Source organism: Boeremia exigua, assembly GCF_020726555.1.
Source record: "Boeremia exigua strain MPI-SDFR-AT-0100 chromosome Unknown C7974scaffold_1, whole genome shotgun sequence".
Taxonomy (NCBI): domain Eukaryota; kingdom Fungi; phylum Ascomycota; class Dothideomycetes; order Pleosporales; family Didymellaceae; genus Boeremia; species Boeremia exigua.
The window spans coordinates 2763061-2780262 of NW_025763518.1; the positions used below are offsets into that span (position 1 = coordinate 2763061).

The 17202-nt window shown below is 51.0% G+C and overlaps 9 protein-coding genes across 9 annotated transcripts; 4 read left to right on the forward strand and 5 right to left on the reverse strand.

Moving 5' to 3' along the window:
* Nucleotides 1–82: 82 nt before the first annotated feature.
* Nucleotides 83–2643, reverse strand: C7974DRAFT_349359 (poly polymerase catalytic domain-containing protein). The gene is made up of 4 exons (XM_046139433.1): nt 1924–2643; nt 1683–1872; nt 509–1578; nt 83–454 (listed from the first exon to the last, which is right to left on the reverse strand). The coding sequence occupies exons 1-4, from the start codon at nt 2551–2553 to the stop codon at nt 332–334; spliced, it is 2013 nt and encodes a 670-aa protein (XP_046003237.1). The 5' UTR covers nt 2554–2643; the 3' UTR covers nt 83–331.
* Nucleotides 2644–2791: 148 nt separating this feature from the next.
* Nucleotides 2792–4427, forward strand: C7974DRAFT_326055 (uncharacterized protein). The gene is made up of 2 exons (XM_046138979.1): nt 2792–3147; nt 3199–4427. Exons 1-2 carry the CDS (start codon nt 2849–2851, stop codon nt 4343–4345), a joined length of 1446 nt encoding a protein of 481 aa, XP_046003238.1. The 5' UTR covers nt 2792–2848; the 3' UTR covers nt 4346–4427.
* A 1208-nt stretch (nt 4428–5635) lies between these two features.
* Nucleotides 5636–6788, reverse strand: C7974DRAFT_460037 (uncharacterized protein). The gene has a single exon (XM_046146131.1). It carries the CDS (start codon nt 6600–6602, stop codon nt 5871–5873), a length of 732 nt encoding a protein of 243 aa, XP_046003239.1. The 5' UTR covers nt 6603–6788; the 3' UTR covers nt 5636–5870.
* Nucleotides 6789–6864: 76 nt separating this feature from the next.
* C7974DRAFT_383659 (RmlC-like cupin domain-containing protein) lies at nt 6865–7934 on the forward strand. The gene is made up of 2 exons (XM_046140787.1): nt 6865–7460; nt 7505–7934. The coding sequence occupies exons 1-2, from the start codon at nt 7322–7324 to the stop codon at nt 7894–7896; spliced, it is 531 nt and encodes a 176-aa protein (XP_046003240.1). The 5' UTR covers nt 6865–7321; the 3' UTR covers nt 7897–7934.
* A 163-nt stretch (nt 7935–8097) lies between these two features.
* Nucleotides 8098–9069, reverse strand: C7974DRAFT_299872 (uncharacterized protein; the record flags this gene model as incomplete). The annotated part of the gene is made up of 1 exon (XM_046137775.1): nt 8098–9069. The coding sequence occupies one exon, from the start codon at nt 9067–9069 to the stop codon at nt 8098–8100; it is 972 nt and encodes a 323-aa protein (XP_046003241.1).
* Nucleotides 9070–10025: 956 nt separating this feature from the next.
* On the forward strand, nt 10026–11623 carry C7974DRAFT_21880 (uncharacterized protein). Its single transcript, XM_046137126.1, has one exon. It carries the CDS (start codon nt 10215–10217, stop codon nt 11553–11555), a length of 1341 nt encoding a protein of 446 aa, XP_046003242.1. The 5' UTR covers nt 10026–10214; the 3' UTR covers nt 11556–11623.
* An 880-nt stretch (nt 11624–12503) lies between these two features.
* Nucleotides 12504–13509, forward strand: C7974DRAFT_430281 (uncharacterized protein; the record flags this gene model as incomplete). The annotated part of the gene is made up of 2 exons (XM_046144687.1): nt 12504–12660; nt 12716–13509. 2 exons carry the CDS (start codon nt 12504–12506, stop codon nt 13507–13509), a joined length of 951 nt encoding a protein of 316 aa, XP_046003243.1.
* A 360-nt stretch (nt 13510–13869) lies between these two features.
* On the reverse strand, nt 13870–14601 carry C7974DRAFT_383664 (uncharacterized protein). Its single transcript, XM_046140788.1, has 2 exons — nt 14293–14601; nt 13870–14229 (listed from the first exon to the last, which is right to left on the reverse strand). Exons 1-2 carry the CDS (start codon nt 14383–14385, stop codon nt 13966–13968), a joined length of 357 nt encoding a protein of 118 aa, XP_046003244.1. The 5' UTR covers nt 14386–14601; the 3' UTR covers nt 13870–13965.
* Nucleotides 14602–15871: 1270 nt separating this feature from the next.
* C7974DRAFT_468115 (uncharacterized protein) lies at nt 15872–17008 on the reverse strand. Its single transcript, XM_046146386.1, has 2 exons — nt 16289–17008; nt 15872–16240 (listed from the first exon to the last, which is right to left on the reverse strand). The coding sequence occupies exons 1-2, from the start codon at nt 16910–16912 to the stop codon at nt 16013–16015; spliced, it is 852 nt and encodes a 283-aa protein (XP_046003245.1). The 5' UTR covers nt 16913–17008; the 3' UTR covers nt 15872–16012.
* Nucleotides 17009–17202: the final 194 nt, after the last annotated feature.

The following is a 17202-nucleotide window of genomic DNA, read 5'->3' on the forward strand; positions in this document are numbered from 1 at the left end:
ACTTCACGGTCTGGATGCACAGTGTGAGGGAGACGGTATCAGGTTGTTGGCTCATGTCACGAGAGAGATGCATCTTGATCTTGGATTCTAACATTTTGATTATTGTAAGCACCTAAAATATCATCACGGGGTATCGGTGCTACCTTCATAGACGCCTTTTCGATGAACTTGGGGTTAATAGGGGAACTGTTCACAGAGGATTTGCCATAGGTCCTCCATGTGATTTTCCTCTGCGCAGATGGATCGAGAATAGAATGAGGAAACGTCGCAATGGAAGGTGTGCCGTTGAGGAGCCCGAATGGAGCATAGAAAATATCACCGTACGCAATCCTTACATACGGACGCGAAGTAGGTAGCGAAGACGCACCTGAGCGACATCATAGGTGATGTACTCGTTGTACTGGAGGTAAGCCCCACTAACGTTCGTATCACCGGGTGTGACCTTGACATCGGGCTAGAGCACAGTTAGTGTTTGCTGTATTACAGCAGTGTCGAATTGACATCTTACCATCATAGTTCCAGCCAACGCCGGGTGGACACAGCCCGCATCTTTCCACTGGCTTGGGCCTACCCGACCCTTGCCCCAAGTACTGTACTTTCCGCTCGCCTTAGCATCTTCACCAGCGTTGTACGAAGCACTCGTGAGCTCATGCATAGGGTCTCCCAGCTCTGCTTCGCATAGCAATAACAATGCAGTACCGCCAGACTGGTAGTGGTTGCAGTAGTTGGCTGACTTGCTTGACATGTCAGCAAGATAGATGCCCTTGCCGAACATATAACCGGTGGCAGGAGCTTCGGGTGGTGCAATGCGGAGGCCTTGACTCAGAATGCCTGCAAAATTGGTGACTCGGGAACCATGCCAGAGTAGCCGACGATTGCCTGAGAGCTTCGCAAAAGGGCTTTGATTGAATCGCTCAAATTCACCCTTGCGCTGGATGCGGAAAATGTCTTGCACGGTGTATCTAACATTGTGCGTTGCTCCCTTGGAACTTTGCAGGTAGTCGGACAGCTCACTGAACTCGGAGCTCTTAGGGCTGAGCGCCTCCATCTCATCCATCCCCAAGGTCTGGAACTTGCGGTCGAGTTCGCTCAGGTGACCATCGTCTTTGAGACTAGCTTTGAGCATGTCAGTAGCTGCCTTCATGTCGGACAGACTCTCCAGCAAATCAATCTCCCTCTTAAGAAGATCGTTGTTGTTGATGATTATTGGCCGGCTGCGTCCGAAAGCGTGAGGAATCAGGGAATAGTATCGATTTGAGAGTTGTTCAATCTCCTGGGATGTTGCGGAAGTGTCAATGATAGCGGCCAGGTCCTTTAATGCCTGGAAACCTCGACTGATAGTGCCCTTGCTAAGCTTGCCCAGCGGCATCTTCTCAGCATCGTAATTCATCTCGTTCAATGCGTCTTGTTGGTATTTCTGGTTGAATATGAGCTCAATCAGATTCTGGACTGGTTTAGTGAGCTGAGATTCGACAGCGGGGCGGCTGCTTTTATCTTTCGCGACACCGTTCGCGGCGTCTTCATCCTCGCCATCCTCATCATCGGAGTCAGGGTTGTAGTTTTTCTCCACATACGCATCTGTGAGATGGTCAGTATTTGAGGCTCAGAGAGTATGTTTGAAAAGTAGAGGTAGGGAGAAGTGCCGTGCGCAATGAACACGAGGATGTGAGTGTTTCACTGACATTTGCCGTTCTTGGGATCGTTCCCTCGGTCTTCCCACTTGAGACCAGACTTGTCCTTGAACTTCTTCTCAAATTGCGTGATTGCATCAGACAGCGAGCCATTGCCAAGCATGGCCGATTTACCTGGCTCGCCAACGCGACCCCAGCGGGTCCATGTCTGGAAGCGTGAACTGTCTGTGCTTCGTAGCAGCTGCATATGAATCAGTCTGGGAGATGCAAAAGTCAAGGCAGAAGAACTCACTTGGACCTTGTAGTACTTATTGTTGTTGGCTGTTGCGTTTGTCTGATTCAGAGAAGCATCCCAGATGAGGCCATCATCGTCAATGTATACCTCGTACGAGGGAGAAGGACAGTACTCGTCGAGAGGAACAACAATCTTCTTCGACTTTGCATTCTGGCCATCGCCTACTTTCACGTCGCTGATCTTGGCGTTTTCTTCGAGGGTCTTCCGCTTCTTTGACTGCGAACCGTCTTGAGTTGGTGCTGGGGAGTCGGTCTTTGAGGCGGCACGTTTCTTCCCGTTGCTCGCCGCTACAGTTCCTGCAGAAGCTTTGGGTGCGTCCAGTGAATACTGATCTTCATCTGCTTTGACATTTGATGATTCAGTCTCATCAAGCCAATCGATGCTGACGATGGGGACTCCGTTGGATTTGGCGGCAGCGACCTTTGTTGACCTGGTTTCGTAGTCTTTGTCGGTAGTAATCAGCAAAGTGGTGTCATACGTGACTTTTGAGACAATGGTCCCGCCCAGATCTGTAATGCGTGTTTGAAGGGCAGCTTGTGTTGTGCCAGGGAAGCGTCCGGAAGTAGCGATTGAACAGCGGTCAAGGGGCGCGGCTTGAGCCTGTTTCTGAGCAGCTTTGCGGGCCATGGTCGTGTTTCGTGGAGAATGAGGCAAACTGAGATGAGACTTCACGCAGTTGAAGATGTGCGGCTCTTATGCAAGTGAGAGCCAAGCTTGAGGTCACAGCTCGACGCGATGGGTGGCCTGAATGTTCCCGAGCATTAAGTTCAGGCACAGCAGGCAGCAACCCGGATTGGGCAAAGCGCGACGCGCTAGTGTGCTGGAAAGACGCGGTGTCACCTGCTGCCTACAGTGTGGTCCGACACAAAACATTGCACGATCTCTGCCATCATTGCATTCTGAAGTCATCGCAGCTATCACAATGGCGAATCTGTTGTCTTTGCCTCTGGAGCTGCTGGTCCATGTCTCCTCTTTCGTTTCGACTTCCGACCTTGGAGCTTTGCGTCTTACTTGCAAACAAACCGAAAAGTCTCTCTACGAGTGGTTTGCAGATGAGTTCTTTGTCAAGAAGCAGTTCATGCTCACCCAGCCAAGTCTGCAGGTACTGCTGGATATATCTCGTCATGTTAGCTTATCAAAAAAGCTCAAGCACCTTATCATCGCCACCAACGTGTATGATGATGTTCCAATCCGTTTCAGAGACGCCGACGCATGCTCTAGGTTTGTATATACGCACCTATCTTTACTTGAGCAGTCGTTGATATCTCGCAGGTACATGCAGGGCTATGCTGACCAGAAAGCGCTGCTGGAGAACGGCATCGACCGCGAGATGTTGACCGCCAGTTTTAGAGGACTGACCAGCCTGGAGACCGTCGATGTTCGTGATTTCAGTGCTCCACGTGAACGCGATGGCACTTGCTGGGCTTCCTGGGGCGCTACTACAGTATACAAAGAGACTGGTGTGCGACTCCGCGAATCGTATCGTGGAACAGGCTTGCAAACGCGATTCGTGTCGCACGTCTTTTCTACCCTCCTGTACGCTTTGGGCAAGGCCGGACGGAAGCCACGCAGATTCGAAGTTCTTCTGCGCCACCAGCCTGCAGGACTTCCAGACAGCGCTTTTCATCTGCCCGAATTCACCTTCCCACTCGTTCAGTCGGTGCTGCAAAACCTTGAAGCGCTTTTCCTGACACTGAGACTATCCGACAATTCCACGGACATCTATCATACTTACAGTAGTGGTCAGCCTATAAGCACAAGGTCCGGCCGGTCTCTGGGTCATTTCCTGAATTGTACGCAAAACTTAACACACCTGCGCTTGAACTTTCAGAAGTTTCAAGCCGCTGGCAATATGAACTTCATGAAGTGGCTTGCAGAGCTTCCTTCTGCTCCCGAGCCACCGCATTCCACGAGAATTACAACGACAGAACCAGCGCCTGTTAGCTTTCCTCACCTCAAAATCTTGGAACTCGGACAGCTGGACGTGCATAGGGACACTCTGCTCGCTGTGCTCTGCAAGTTCGCACCAACCCTCAAGAGCCTCAGTCTCTGGCGCATGACTATCGAGTCAGGGCAGTCCGGACCGTACGATACGAAGCCCAACATCTGGTCGCGATTCTTCAGAGACCTTGAGTTTGTACCTGAGCTCGAGCTCACTGGGTTGAAAGCTGGCGCGCTTTCGCAGGATAACCTCCTCGTGAAATTCAAGGCTGAGATTGATGGGGAAGAGCAAGTCACGTCGATGAGAGAATATTCAGGGAATTCAATGAAGGTATTCATCAAAGGAATGGTGGATGACGTTGTCGTGGAGTGGCCGCCAGAGATAGAGATGGTTGGCACTGAAAGCGATTCAAACGAGGACGAGGACATGGATGATGACGACGATAGCAATGAACAAGACGAAGATGAGGATGATTAGCTGATATTTCAATACAACCAATGTGCACTTGAGTCAATCTACAGACGCTCGTCACATCATGTCTACGTTGGCTATATGACTGGCCACTATGAAGTTGCTCTGCTTCTGCCTCGATAGTTTCAGTCGTTATTGATGCCGCCACTGCTAATGGGGCAATTTGAGACTCTTCTTCTTCTTCAGGTCTGTCCTCGAACCGAGACGCAGCGCATGACGAAAAAGGATGGTTGCGTGACATACATGTGAACATGCAATGACACTGGCTATAGATTGCCTTCTCCTGCAGTAGCTACAGTTTGATGGTATGCGTGATGCGCTTCACCGTTACCTGCGAAATGCTTGCATCAAGCTCTCGCTTCTCCTTGGTGTTTGGAAAGTGAAGCCACAACATGCGCAACCGAATTGCGGTCCATGAGGGAGCCTGTCAAAGCGGTCTGTGAAGGACCAATCGGCCACATACAGCGTTTCTGGATCGGTCCTATATGTGCACTCGACAAACACTGCAAGTATGGTACTCGAACAGCCATGCGATACAAGGCAATGCGTACAAACCGTACACTTCGAGCGTCGCTGAAGGCGCGCTTAGTCGGTCCCTTCAACGTTTAATGAAGGCGCGCTTAGTCGGTCCCTTCATACAATGGAAGAACGCCATGTATGTTACTCGAATGACCCAGTGAAAGGCAATGCGTACAACTCGTACACTTCGAGCGTTGATGAAGGCGCGCTTAGTCGGTCCCTTCATGTTGGACGAGAGCGCCTGTCCTGCGAAGTACTTGCATCAAGCCTTCGCGTACCCTCAATGATCGTGGAGTGACACCTTCTGACTGCGTTTCCGGTCCATCCAAAAGGCCGCCGACTTGATCGAAGACGATCAAGCGACAACACACAGCGTTTCTGGATCGGTCCTGTGTGCGCACCCTTCGAGCGCCGAGTATGATGAAACTCACAAGTCGAACGCTGTGCTTGAGACATATACTTCTCAAGGCAGGCCTACTTCCTGCGACCAACGCTGCGCCAGATGAGGATCGGGGTGGTGCGAGGGGAGAGGCAGGAAGGGATAGCAAAGATAAGGCAAAAACGATGGGAGAAGTTAGGAGTAGGAAGAAGGGAGTTGGATGAGAAAGAAGGCGGGGCACAGGCAGTTTATATGACAAGGTGCCAAGGCCCATGTGACGCCAAGGCCTATCGACGAGTCGGGGTCAGGCGCAAGTCACTTTCACGGTGAGTGACAGCAGATTTCACATGCAGAGAGTGTGCTATAGTCGAGCGCATCTGAGAGCTTGGAGATGGGATCCGAGTCACGGCTTCAATTGGTCAATACATCAGAAGATCCAGGCTCGCGTTGCTACCTGGTAGGCAATTCTTGCACTTCACGTTACCTTTGCACAAAGTCTGACCCCATTTCTCTTCTGTCTCACTAAACACAGATAATCTCCCCGCTGCTCGATCTGTCAAAAACACAAGCCAACCTAAACGCGATCAACACGGAACGCGCAGAACGAGGCCCCAAGATTGCCAGTGTCGATACTCAGTCTAGCTTTGGGGCGAGTACGATAGCTGAGAACCTCAAGTCCCCGCCCTTCTCAGCCTCGATTATCATCAGCCTCCCAAGACCCTTTTCTAACGCTGCAGGGCTGAGCACATCCTCATCATCCTTCAATGCGCCACGGTCAAGTGGCCCCATCCGACCGCCCTCAAGCTCCCAGAAATGCCCGTCTTTTGCCTTGACAAACGAGACGAAGTGCTGGCCTTTGTCGTATTCCTCATCAGAAGCAGGCGCAGCCGTGTCTCCTAGCTGTGCAGCCTCTGCGTGAGCTTTCTCGAATGCATCCGAGTCCTCCAGTACCTTCGCTCGCTCCATCATAGCCTTCGGTAGCGCTTCCTGCCTGATCTGGTCAAGCGTAGATCCCGGTGTGATGTGCTTCGAGGCAGCGCTATTCAACAAGCTGTGCACCAGCCCAATCGAACCACAAGCGTTGCCAATCGTTTGCTTGAACCAGATGACCGGTTCACTGTCGCCCTTTCCCTCGTATTCAGCCTTGTCCTTGTCTTCCGTGGTTCGAGCTTCATGCCAAGTTGGCGTAAGTGGGATTATGACGAGTAAGGCATATGCGGGACGTGGTATAAAGGCGAGCAGGTCTGAGTCAGTGAGAGAGTAAACGTCGTAGAATGAGAGACTGTCATCCATTCCGAGAGCTTTGGCTAAGTGATTGATCACCTCGGGGTTGTTCTCGAGAACAGTAAACATTTTCTTCGCCATGATGATTGCGGTCGTCAAGGTGTTCAATCTGTGCACTGCAAGGCTTGTTGTGTAAGTGCAGCTTAAATGGTCAGTCGTGACAAAGTATCAGCTTCGCATCAGCTCGTAAGCTAAATGGCATCTGGTTTACATAGAACAGGCAGCAGGGCGTGTTGTAGAATTCAGGCACAGGAGCGGACCGGGGTCCGAAGTAAGGTAGCGCTTCCCCGCCCTAGCCGCCTGGTGACCTCATGTGGGGCATTTGTGCAGCAATTCACTATCCCTCGAAACGACCACGCAACTTTCATTACTGCATCCACGGAGGGGAAGCGAGTTGTTGCTCTATACCTGCCCGTATCGACGAGCTCACGACTTCCAGCGTTCGCTGACAAGCGACTGAAGGACCGTACGCCCAGGATTAGTGTAACAGGGAAATTATCTGCAATTCGTTCCATTCACTTGATTGCAAGGGACATTGGGAAGTGACACCAGTGAACAGCTGTTGATAGACTACTTCCTATCAATTCTGTGTGGTGCTCGGCTGCTAGTCGGGCGCTGGTAAGACCCGGCTCTCCGCACATGTAGCTCCACCCTGGCTTAAGTACATAAGCCTACAGTATGCAGCCCGAGCATAGTATGAAGCGAGATCTCTTGATTCCCCTCACTCACACAGCTTTACCCTTCCCTTTTCCACTTCTCGACCCACAGGCACAGGTATTGATAATATTCAGGCTTTCATTATGGACGAGGAAGCACGCCAGGCTCTCGCCAGCATGGAGATGCCGCGCCGACCCATCAACTACGTGCCTGCCAAAGAAGGCGAGATCCTCAAGCTAGGGCACGTCATATGCCGCATCATGGAAGACGGCTCAAGAACAGGTACGCCCCGTCCACGCACCTCGAGCACCGGCCAACAACAGCAGACAACCGTATCGGCAGCGCCGAATTTACTCTCCCACCCAAAACCGGTGGTCCACCCGCGCACTGGCATGAAATGCACGACGAAACCTTTCTCGTAACTCAAGGCACAGTGCGGTTCCACGCGCCGGACAACAAGCATATCGACGCGCACGTCGGCGACTATATAACCGTTCCCATTCGGGCGCCACACACGTTTTCGAACCCATTTGAACAGGAGGCCAAGTTCTTCAATACGTACACACCGGCGTTTTATATCGATTATTTCAGGATATTAGCGCAGCTGGGCAAGGATGATGAGAAGATGAGTAAAGAGAAGAATTTGGAGGTCATGGGTAGGTTTGCGACGATACCTGCGCAGCCGATGCTGAAGGAGATGAGCGAGGCTGGAAAGTAGAGAATCAGATAGCTAGAAAATACTATTTCAATCGAGGACGTTAAATGATCTTTACTAGGTGCAATTAAGGCAAACGCAGAATAGCTGCAATGCAGGCGCAACGTCTAAGCTCGTGGCTGGCCAGCAGCATTACACACCAACGATTTATAAGATTTCGGACCGTCGCAGAAGTGCTGTAATCCACTGCATGGAATCAGGCAGTCATTCTTCCTCTTCTTCACCCTCTTCCGCCGGACGACAAGTTTTGCACTCCCGGTACAGCATCCCGCAAAAGTCCCTGACTGTCTGCTCCGGTCCCCCATCAAGCCCTACGTCGTGACCCTTCAGGCAATACCATGTCCAAGCTCCCTTATTCGACCCATCTCTCTCGAGGTAGTTCTCGCCGGGACTCCACGTGTCCAAGCTGAACGTGATGTGGCTCAGCATCGGGCCGGTGGAATGATCTGATAGCGATGTCCCGATGTTCTTGAATGACTGACTTGAGTGGTACCAAATCCAGAGCGGGTTCCAGAGTGGGTCGCCGATGGCTTTGGCGTTAAGTGTGAGATGTGTACAAGACTCAAGCAGACTGAGCTCGGAACGAATACGTGCCGCGAGATCCCACGAAGAGGATTCCATATTGCGCGGGTCAGTACAACCCAGCATCGCGCTGGTAGTGACAAGCTGAAGAGAAGCCTTGCGGATGCTTTTGTATGTTGATGGGGCAACGTTCCAAATCCGGTCATTTTGTGTGGGGGGTTGGTAGTTTTCGGGGGACACCGTAAGATGGAAGACACCATGCTTGCAGAGCATATCCATGTATTCGGCGTATATTTGTTTGCTTGCAAGCAATATCCAGTTGCTGGCCTTCGGTAGCTGTGCGGTTTTCCGTACATCTGTGGCAGACCCCCAGAGACCCGCGAACATCCCGTTTAGGGACGATGCAGGCTGACATGCAGCTGGTGAGGGGTAGTGAACGTCCTCCAGCAGGTTTCTGTAGACCATGTCACGTAGCTCCTGAGGGAGTGCCTCGAAAGGAAACGGCTTGGTGTTGTTTGTCTGCATTGTGCGTAATTTTTTGTAACCTCGATGGAGTAGCCGGTAGAAGATGTCGACCAGTAGAATGATGATTGAGATAATGGTGTTGGCGGCAATACCTAGAAACAGCTCGCCCGGCTCTGCACTTCTTATCATTGACGCGACCCAGATCTGCACGTTGAGTACAGTCTTGTCCATGATGGCAAGGTGGAGTCCTTATTCGGACAATATCTGCAGGTCCGGCCCAGTACACTGTACTTTGCTATTCTCCGACTGTGTGGACTCCAGTATGTGTCCTTCAACACTGCGCGCAGATGTCGTGCAATGTCCGGTCGATGGGGTGTGGCCTAGATGTCCGAACAGCAGCATGCGCAGGACGCGAAGTCCGAGGTGGATCGCTGGAGCACGACCAAGGGTAGCAATATGCGAACAGCAGCACAAAGCTACCTTGAGGGGGTGTAAGAAGATCAGACAGGGTAGCAGATATGTATGCGATGGGATTTGATGAGGTGCAGTCAGGATGTCAATAGATGGGTGCCTTGCACTGCCCAAAAAAAGACGCCTGAAACGGCAGTGCACGCAGCACCGCCACAACAGCTGATCATCGCGCAAGCCTATAGTAAAGAGCAATTTTGACAATCAATCCAGTTGCGCGTAGAAGGCGAGATGACTTGTGTCGAATTGCAGCATTTTTGAATGCAGCGTGATGCGCAGCGCACACGAAGGTGCGAAAGTGGGCATGAAGGTGCCTGGTGGAGATCGGACTCGGAGAAGGAGACCCGTCCAAAAACAGTCCGATGCATAGTTCAGTACCGACTGTGATCACGAAATCGACTCAGCACGATTGCCGTCGACTAGACTGTTCAGAGAAGTAAAAGGAGACACCACAAGTCAAGATGCTTAATAGTGGAGATGCTTGCATGGCCATCTGCACCAATTGAGGCATGTGCAACGTTGATACCAGCGGGTCTCTACATTGTTTATCCTTCTTCACACCTCAATTAGCAGTTTTGAGCGACGAAGGATTGACTCTTGTACCTAGCTGTCGGACATTAGGTAAATACTCACAGGGACTCGTGTGCCACGGCCACCTTGTGTTGTAATCAATAGCGGCTTTTGATTGGTCCAGGTGTTCACCAAGCTGCACCGCCCCACCGAATGGGTTGTGACGCCATGTTCGATAATTCTCCCACGCCTCAACACCAACACGCGTATCGCCTACCAGTACCTGCACGATGTTCTGGCCCTATCCGTGAGAGAGTACGCCTTGCTCATTCGTTTAGATATCAACAAACTACGCCATGTCGGACGAAAAGGCTCTTCTAGTCATTGCTCCTAGTGGCGACCTTATTCTTGATGTGTCGCAAGAAGAGGGTAGCCAACGGTACTCCTATCGAGTGGACTCGGAAACTCTGCAGAAGAACTCGCGGTATTTCGAGAACCTCCTTAGCGAACGCTTCAGCGAAGGCCAGAAACTTGCTGCAGCCCTGAAAGATCTAAAGCTTGCGGGGCACGTAAGTCTTGAGGATGCGCCTGTAGAGAGCCTACCGCGGATACCGATCATCAATGCTGGCCGTATTGCCATCTCCAAGGCGTCGTCAATATGTAACCTTGTCGCAGACTTCCTCCGCGCCATTCATGGCCTTGACCTTGCCGTTCCGAGTCCGCCCGTCGCGAACATCGCCAACTTAGCCATTGTTGCCGATCGTTTCGATGCTGTCCAGTGTGTAGCAGGATATGTACAGAGAAAGAAATATCTGCAGTTGACAGAAGCGAAGTCGAAAGGGCGAGCGAGCCCAGCTCTGACGGAGGAACGTGTGCGCCAGAAGCTCCTGATCGGTTTACTTCTCGACCACCCGCCATGGGTGACGCGTTATACGAAGCACTTGATCATGCGCGATTCGGTGCAATGGCGACCCGATACCGAGGAGGATCACACAAAAGCGTTATGGTGGGATATACCAAATGGGGTAGAAGACGAGATGATACAGCGAAGAGAGTACATTCTAGAGACTATCAACTCTCTTCAGGCGCATTTCCTCAGATTGTACACATCTGGAGACCGGCAGTGCAAGCTAGGCTATGACACATCGCTACAGTGCGACTCATTTCAATTGGGGGAAATGATACGGTTTTTCACCAAGATTGATACGCTGCGCATGCAGGGCAAGATCTACGACAACACCGAGCCAACATATTACCAGGGCGACATTGAGCGTTTGCTATCGACGCTGCGCCAGACTTCCAGCTACCAGATTGACAGTAACCACGCCCATTGCGGGCTTCGAGTGCGGCTCATGCCCTTGCTAGACATGTTGCAGGACCACCTGAGTCTGAGTACCGGTAACTCGGACATTGGCGTCTGCGGGGAATGTTGGGCGAGTCACCGTGCCGAATACGCCTGGAGTACAGCGAAACGTCCTGTTCTATGGACAGTCCCTCGTCACCTCTCGACTTCACGAACGGTTGTAGCCAAGAAGCAGCAAAATATGCTTGGGGGTTGTCTAGGAAGGCATCTAGCCGCCAGGGATCTGTTCATGGCTGTTGAAAAGAATTGGACGGATGCACATGTTGGAGGTCCTGCGCTTGGCTGGTCAAATATGAGCCTTAGCCTGGACCCAAGGATTACCGGAAGACGGTAACGCAGACTTCAGGGCCTCATTTGTGAGGAATTTGGACGTTATCAGGCCCTTTGTCTAAGGCTATATTTGCTTGGAGGCGTAGGGCTGAGATGTGGCGGTCGCCGTTTGCGTTAGGAGGATCTAAGCTGTCTCACTTCTAAGGTTCTTGTGTAGCCTGAGGAAGCATTTGACTACCAAGTGGGAGCCTTTGAGATGGGCTCAAAACCATCAGAAACTCGTTTAGAAGAGGACATAGTCTAATATGGTTCTGGTGGAGTGAGCATCGAGCATAGACTGGCTGTACCAAATTTGTCACAAGATATGAAAAACGATGGCACGATTGTGTGACTTCAAGGATCACCTCGCAGGAGTTCGTTGGTGCAGTGTAATGGTTCATCGCTTGCTAGTTACAGCCACAATTATTGCAGATCACCGTTCGCAAAATGTGGAACACTGAGGGGGGTGAAAGGTCAGCTGCGACTACGCTCAGCCCGACAAAGCGGCACCAGTGCCGATTGCTGCGCCTCGCTCGCTGGCTCAGCCTTGCCACCAACCCGATCGCGGCCTTAGCGGCAGCAACTCATACAGGCAGACCATATTACAGAGACTGCACTCTGGACTGAGAATCAATCGCCACAAGGGGCAATTTCGCAAGTGGTAGATGCGGCGCTTGGCTGACACGAGGCAGAACGGTGGATGCTTCACCGATGGGTGGGCAGAGTGCGGAAGAGTATAAGTCTTAGCCATGGTACTAAGTCTTACATTTTCACTAAGACACTACTAGTCTACCAGCCCAAGAACACAACTACCTCATAGTTCCTTCTATTGTACTTGGTTGTGTGCCGTTTGTTCCTGCCGTAAACATATAAGCCTGTTTACCCTACCCCTATGGCTCAAGGTTTCCACTCTGGTATCTACAACAACCCATACAAACCCGAGCTTCAAGTTATTCAACCACCATACCTTTCAATGTTTGGCAGTCTCAAGAAAAAGCTCTCGCGGCGGTCGTCGAACCAAGTCACTGACACGAGTGCCGCTCACTCAAGCAAAAGCCAGGGTTCCCGTCTTGCCCCTCCATCGGCTGACAACTCGTTTGCATCAGCAACCCCTCCAACGCGTCGCCCAAGTGAGCAGCTCAACTGAGAACACGCAGATCGATCGAAACAACTGACACATCTCAGACAGCGCCAACATGAACCAACTCAGAGCACAAAGCGACGCGCCTCCAGCTTACTCGCCGGGACCAGCTGAGAATTTGCAGCCCGCTATGTACACCCCGAGATCAGCTTCCACTGCGGATGATCAGTTTGCGTTTTTGAAGTCTTTCGACACAATATTCCTCATCGATGACTCTGGTTCTATGGCTGGGCGGTCGTGGCGAGAGACCGGCAAGGCTCTGGAGACTATTACACCGATTTGCACAGAACGCGACGCTGACGGCATCGACATCTACTTCTTGAACCACCCCGACTCTTCTATCTACAAAAATGTCGTTACAGCTGGCACCGTCATTGAGATCTTCCAGACCGTGCGTCCAGGTGGTGCAACGCCAACTGGCCAGCGCCTCCAAAAGATCCTCAAACCGTATCTGCAACAATACGAAAGAAACCCGGAAACCACTAAGCCCATTAACGTCATCGTCATCACTGATGGGGAACCATCAGATGACGTTGAGGCTCCCATCATTGCATGCGCAAAGAAGCTCGACAAGCTCGATGCACCACCCTGGCAAGTCGGCATCCAGTTCTTTCAGGTCGGCAAAGAAGCTGGTGCACGCGAAGCATTGAAACAACTTGACGATGGACTGCGCGAAGCATCTGGCGACAACGAGCTACGAGATATCGTGGACACAATCCCATTTACGGGCGATGACGATTCCGAGCTGACAGGCGAAGGAGTTCTCAAGGTCGTCTGTGGGGCAGTCAATCGCAGGCTCGACAGGCAGTCTAAGGAGCTGCATCGCACGTTGCTTTGATTTCGGTACAAATATACGTTCCTCGGGCAATTAAACCCGTGCATTCAGCGTTCATCTTTCGGAAAAAGGGCAGAACTTCATGCATGCCTGCCATGGCGTTCAGGTGTCACAACTCGGTCGTATTACCATGATACCCATGTCCGTATGCATGGCGCAAGGGTTTGGTGGGATACTTCTTTTGACTACACCCTATAGACTTATGAATTAGTAATTATTTCCCGAATTAGATTAATGTCATTCCTAATCAACGATCCAACAGCATAAGCTCCAAGTCTCAGTGCTGCATCCAGAATTGTGACATCCACATGCACATCGGAGCCCCTCGTGTATGCTCACGGCGTGCCTAAGGCAGACTCGCGCCCCATCAATCTCCACATCAACCGCCCACAACAACCATACTAGGCAATCCATTAGTGCCATCCATTAGTACGCACAACAAATATCCCGCTCACACCGTCAATCCCTCACCCACTCTCCCGCGGGCCGCCCCGCCCTCTCCTTGCTACTCGCTGACCCGTCACTCTTCTCGCGCGCTCCTTCCTTCCTCAACTTTCTCCCCGGACTGGGCAACGCCTTTCTCATCCAATCATCTCCGACAATGCTATGCCCGACTCGCGTATCGAAAAGCACCTTTTGATTGTATGCGCGTTCCTGTCTCGTGAGCTTGCGTGTCTTGATCTTGCCGCTCTTCTCGAAATAGCTTATCGTTTCCTCTTCGCCCTGACATGGGTTAACATACGGTTCAGTCAGGCACGGGCAGGAAAAATAATGGGATTCACATACGATGATCTCCCACAGAATCCGCTCTTCGGGGTTCATTTGCGAGTAATAGAATGGCTTTTGGGGTGGGGGCCTGAGCCAGCGAAAGCTGAACATCGTGGTTGCAACGCCTGTCTGTATTGAGAAATCGCGGGCTACGATATGCTGGTGTATATGCGTTCTTGTAATCTTTCACCGTCTGAGGTACTAGTTTGGAAGACTGGAAGTCTGGATGACTTGCAACCTGGTTTACAAGGCGTGTCCAGCTAATCAGAAGTTGTGAGGAAATGGGGTTCGAATTCCTGTGTTACGGATAAGCCGACGAGGAGAGAGTTTGCATTGATATGCCGAGTGATCGCAATGCCAATGTTTAGTACGATGCTTGGTACATGGTCGCATGATACTATGATGAAACAAGAATGATTCTTTGCTGCTCTTTAGAGCAAGAGAGTCTCTTTGAGCATGTGAGATCATAAATTAGACAAAGCAAAGTATCATTGGTGGCTGACAGGACAAAGAGCGAAGTTTGCCAAAGGCCCGCTCCTTTGTCCATGATCTAGCTCGTTCAAATTGCTCCACTGCTTGGAGGAGCTGCATTTGAGTATTGACGATGCATTCCCCTTGCAGACCCTGATTCACTGGTTTTTGAGCCTCTACCAACGCTACAGATGGATACCACTGAAGCTGTAGTATCCAGGCAGAAGTCACTTTGTACATGTAATATTTCAAAGTATACATAGTTACTCCAACAGCAACTTGACGTGGCTTTGTCGACCAATGAAGTGACTAGCTATGCTAGAAGTATAGATGAGAATATCAGGCGAACCAGTGATCATTGTCCTGCTGCATGCCATGTTACAGCGTTCTTTGACCTCATGCAAACGAACTCGGCAAACTCGTGGTTGTCATTTCAACTTTCGAAAGCACATGCATCTGCACGAAATATTACCTCCACTTCATTATGATATTGACCTGCCTCTACGATACATTATATCGCACCAAGCGATGTCATTTTTCTATTGGCATACGCCCATATTTATATTAGCCAGCGTGAAATTGCTTTTCTCCAGTTTCACGCAGCGAACATGCCATTGACATACCCAGATTCCGACAAAGGTGCTCCTCAACACTCTAGGCACACTGTCACTCTGCTCATTAATGATCTCTTTACTTAATGCCAACAAAGATAACTCTTTAATCTCTCCGTTGTATCACTCTTCTACAGCTCAAGCAGTTGTATATTATGGATCAAGTTCCTCGTTCCCATTTCGATTGCCAGGAAGTTCAAGCCAGAGAGTTCAGGCTACAACTGAAGGCTTGAGATAAGAGATGTTCTAGAGATTCCTTATTCCTGACCCTGCTGACAGAGCTCAGAATCTACGAGTGTGTTCGCTGTATCCGTCTTCAAGGATAATTTCGGGATGCTCTAGTCAAATCGAGAATGTCGAAGCTTGTAAAGCATCGACGTACCGCTGCAGACATTTGTCTGGAGGGAATAGTCACATACATGTTTGTAGATAACGTACAGTCACAGGTCGAGATATCCGAAGAGCCAGTGGCATCAGCCTTCACATTCAAGTTGTTTCTGAAGGGCACTGATCAGTTCGCTTGGATGTGATATTATTGCTGAACACCTGGTGTTGTCTGTATGGCTATAGAGCAACGCTATCTAAAAATCCTTCAAACCACAGCTACCTATTGCATTAACTCCGTCACACACCTACGTAGAGGAAGAATCCCTTGATCAATCATGGGTAGGGTATCCAGTGTCATACTTGTCGTCCTTTGTGGGGTACTTCTCGTATGTAGGATACTTCTCGTATGTAGGGTACTCCTTCTTGGGCGGGCTGGGCTTGTAGGGCTTGTGTGGCTTGGGACGCGGGTGGTGGGGCTTCTTGACGTGAGGCCAGTAGTTGTCAACTCCATCGCCAGGAGCAGATGGGTCAGGATAGTTAGGAAGAGGGTCATAGATCTAGTCAAAGTAAGCGTAAGCCCATCAGTGGATTCCAGAAGAACTTACAGGGTAGCTCTCCCAAACGGAAGTGTCGCCACCAGGGCCACCACACTCTTGGGTGACGTTGCCGGTACACGGCGTCGTGCACTGGCCCCTTGGGATACCGGAGTAGAGAAGAATCTGACCGCATTGACAGTTGGAGATGGGGCTGATCGAGAAGTACCTGTAAGGGCCAGCGGGGTTGCTGTCGCAGAAACCCTTGCACTCTTCTTGGGTGCCAATTACGATGCTGGGACCGGAAAGCAGAGGACCGTACGTGTTGGGGTCGAAGCAACCAATGTAGATGCTGTCGTAAACATCGTGCGTGAGAGGACCGTTTGGTGGAGGGACTGGGGGGTTCGTGGGCCCAACAGCTGACACAATGGGGCTTCCAATGATCGTGTAAGTAATGTCCTCAACCACTCCATTGGGAGCTGTCGTGGGGACAATCGCCTCGAAGTTGGTCAATGTCACGTCGAAAGGTTCGAATGCACCTTGCGTGAATGGACCATTGAACGTGAAGGTACCATCAAAAACGCTGGTCGTCGCTGGGAAGTCGATCTCAGTCGTAATGGTAGGGAGAGGAGCAAGCTGGCGAGGCGTGATCGCAGCACCCAAAAGCGCTGCGCCGACGATGTTGTGAAAGCCCATGCTGGAAGTAGTGCTCGGTGATGGAAATGACCTTGGAGCCTGGGGGTTTAAGTCAAGGTGGAATCGGTAGGTACTAGTAGTGATTCGACATTGCAGGACGGAAGCATCTACGTTCCATCGAGATATCGCACAGACTGGCGATGAGGTTGTCAGCCTGTAACTTCCGAAGTACGACCTTCGGAGAATGCGCTAGACACAATGCGAGCCAACTTCACATCACGACACCCCTTGCTAGACACAATCCGAGCCTCCTTTCAGCTCCGATACTCTTCAGTGGATCTGGTATCAGT

What these genes read in the sequence shown, in the direction of transcription:
- C7974DRAFT_349359 (XM_046139433.1), bottom strand. Translation starts at nt 2,553, where the DNA reads ATGGCCCGCAAAGCTGCTCAGAAACAGGCTCAAGCCGCGCCCCTTGAC. An exon ending in ATAAGTACTACAAGGTCCAA is followed by an intron (nt 1,873 to 1,923) that starts GTGAGTTCTTCT and finishes ATTCATATGCAG; the next exon opens with CTGCTACGAAGCACAGACAG. An exon ending in CGTTGGCTGGAACTATGATG is followed by an intron (nt 455 to 508) that starts GTAAGATGTCAA and finishes ACTGTGCTCTAG; the next exon opens with CCCGATGTCAAGGTCACACC.
- C7974DRAFT_326055 (XM_046138979.1), top strand. Translation starts at nt 2,849, where the DNA reads ATGGCGAATCTGTTGTCTTTGCCTCTGGAGCTGCTGGTCCATGTCTCC. An exon ending in GACGCCGACGCATGCTCTAG is followed by an intron (nt 3,148 to 3,198) that starts GTTTGTATATAC and finishes GATATCTCGCAG; the next exon opens with GTACATGCAGGGCTATGCTG.
- C7974DRAFT_460037 (XM_046146131.1), bottom strand. Translation starts at nt 6,602, where the DNA reads ATGGCGAAGAAAATGTTTACTGTTCTCGAGAACAACCCCGAGGTGATC.
- C7974DRAFT_383659 (XM_046140787.1), top strand. Translation starts at nt 7,322, where the DNA reads ATGGACGAGGAAGCACGCCAGGCTCTCGCCAGCATGGAGATGCCGCGC. An exon ending in GGAAGACGGCTCAAGAACAG is followed by an intron (nt 7,461 to 7,504) that starts GTACGCCCCGTC and finishes CAACAACAGCAG; the next exon opens with ACAACCGTATCGGCAGCGCC.
- C7974DRAFT_21880 (XM_046137126.1), top strand. Translation starts at nt 10,215, where the DNA reads ATGTCGGACGAAAAGGCTCTTCTAGTCATTGCTCCTAGTGGCGACCTT.
- C7974DRAFT_383664 (XM_046140788.1), bottom strand. Translation starts at nt 14,385, where the DNA reads ATGTTCAGCTTTCGCTGGCTCAGGCCCCCACCCCAAAAGCCATTCTAT. An exon ending in GGATTCTGTGGGAGATCATC is followed by an intron (nt 14,230 to 14,292) that starts GTATGTGAATCC and finishes AACCCATGTCAG; the next exon opens with GGCGAAGAGGAAACGATAAG.
- C7974DRAFT_468115 (XM_046146386.1), bottom strand. Translation starts at nt 16,912, where the DNA reads ATGGGCTTTCACAACATCGTCGGCGCAGCGCTTTTGGGTGCTGCGATC. An exon ending in CCGTTTGGGAGAGCTACCCT is followed by an intron (nt 16,241 to 16,288) that starts GTAAGTTCTTCT and finishes TACTTTGACTAG; the next exon opens with ATCTATGACCCTCTTCCTAA.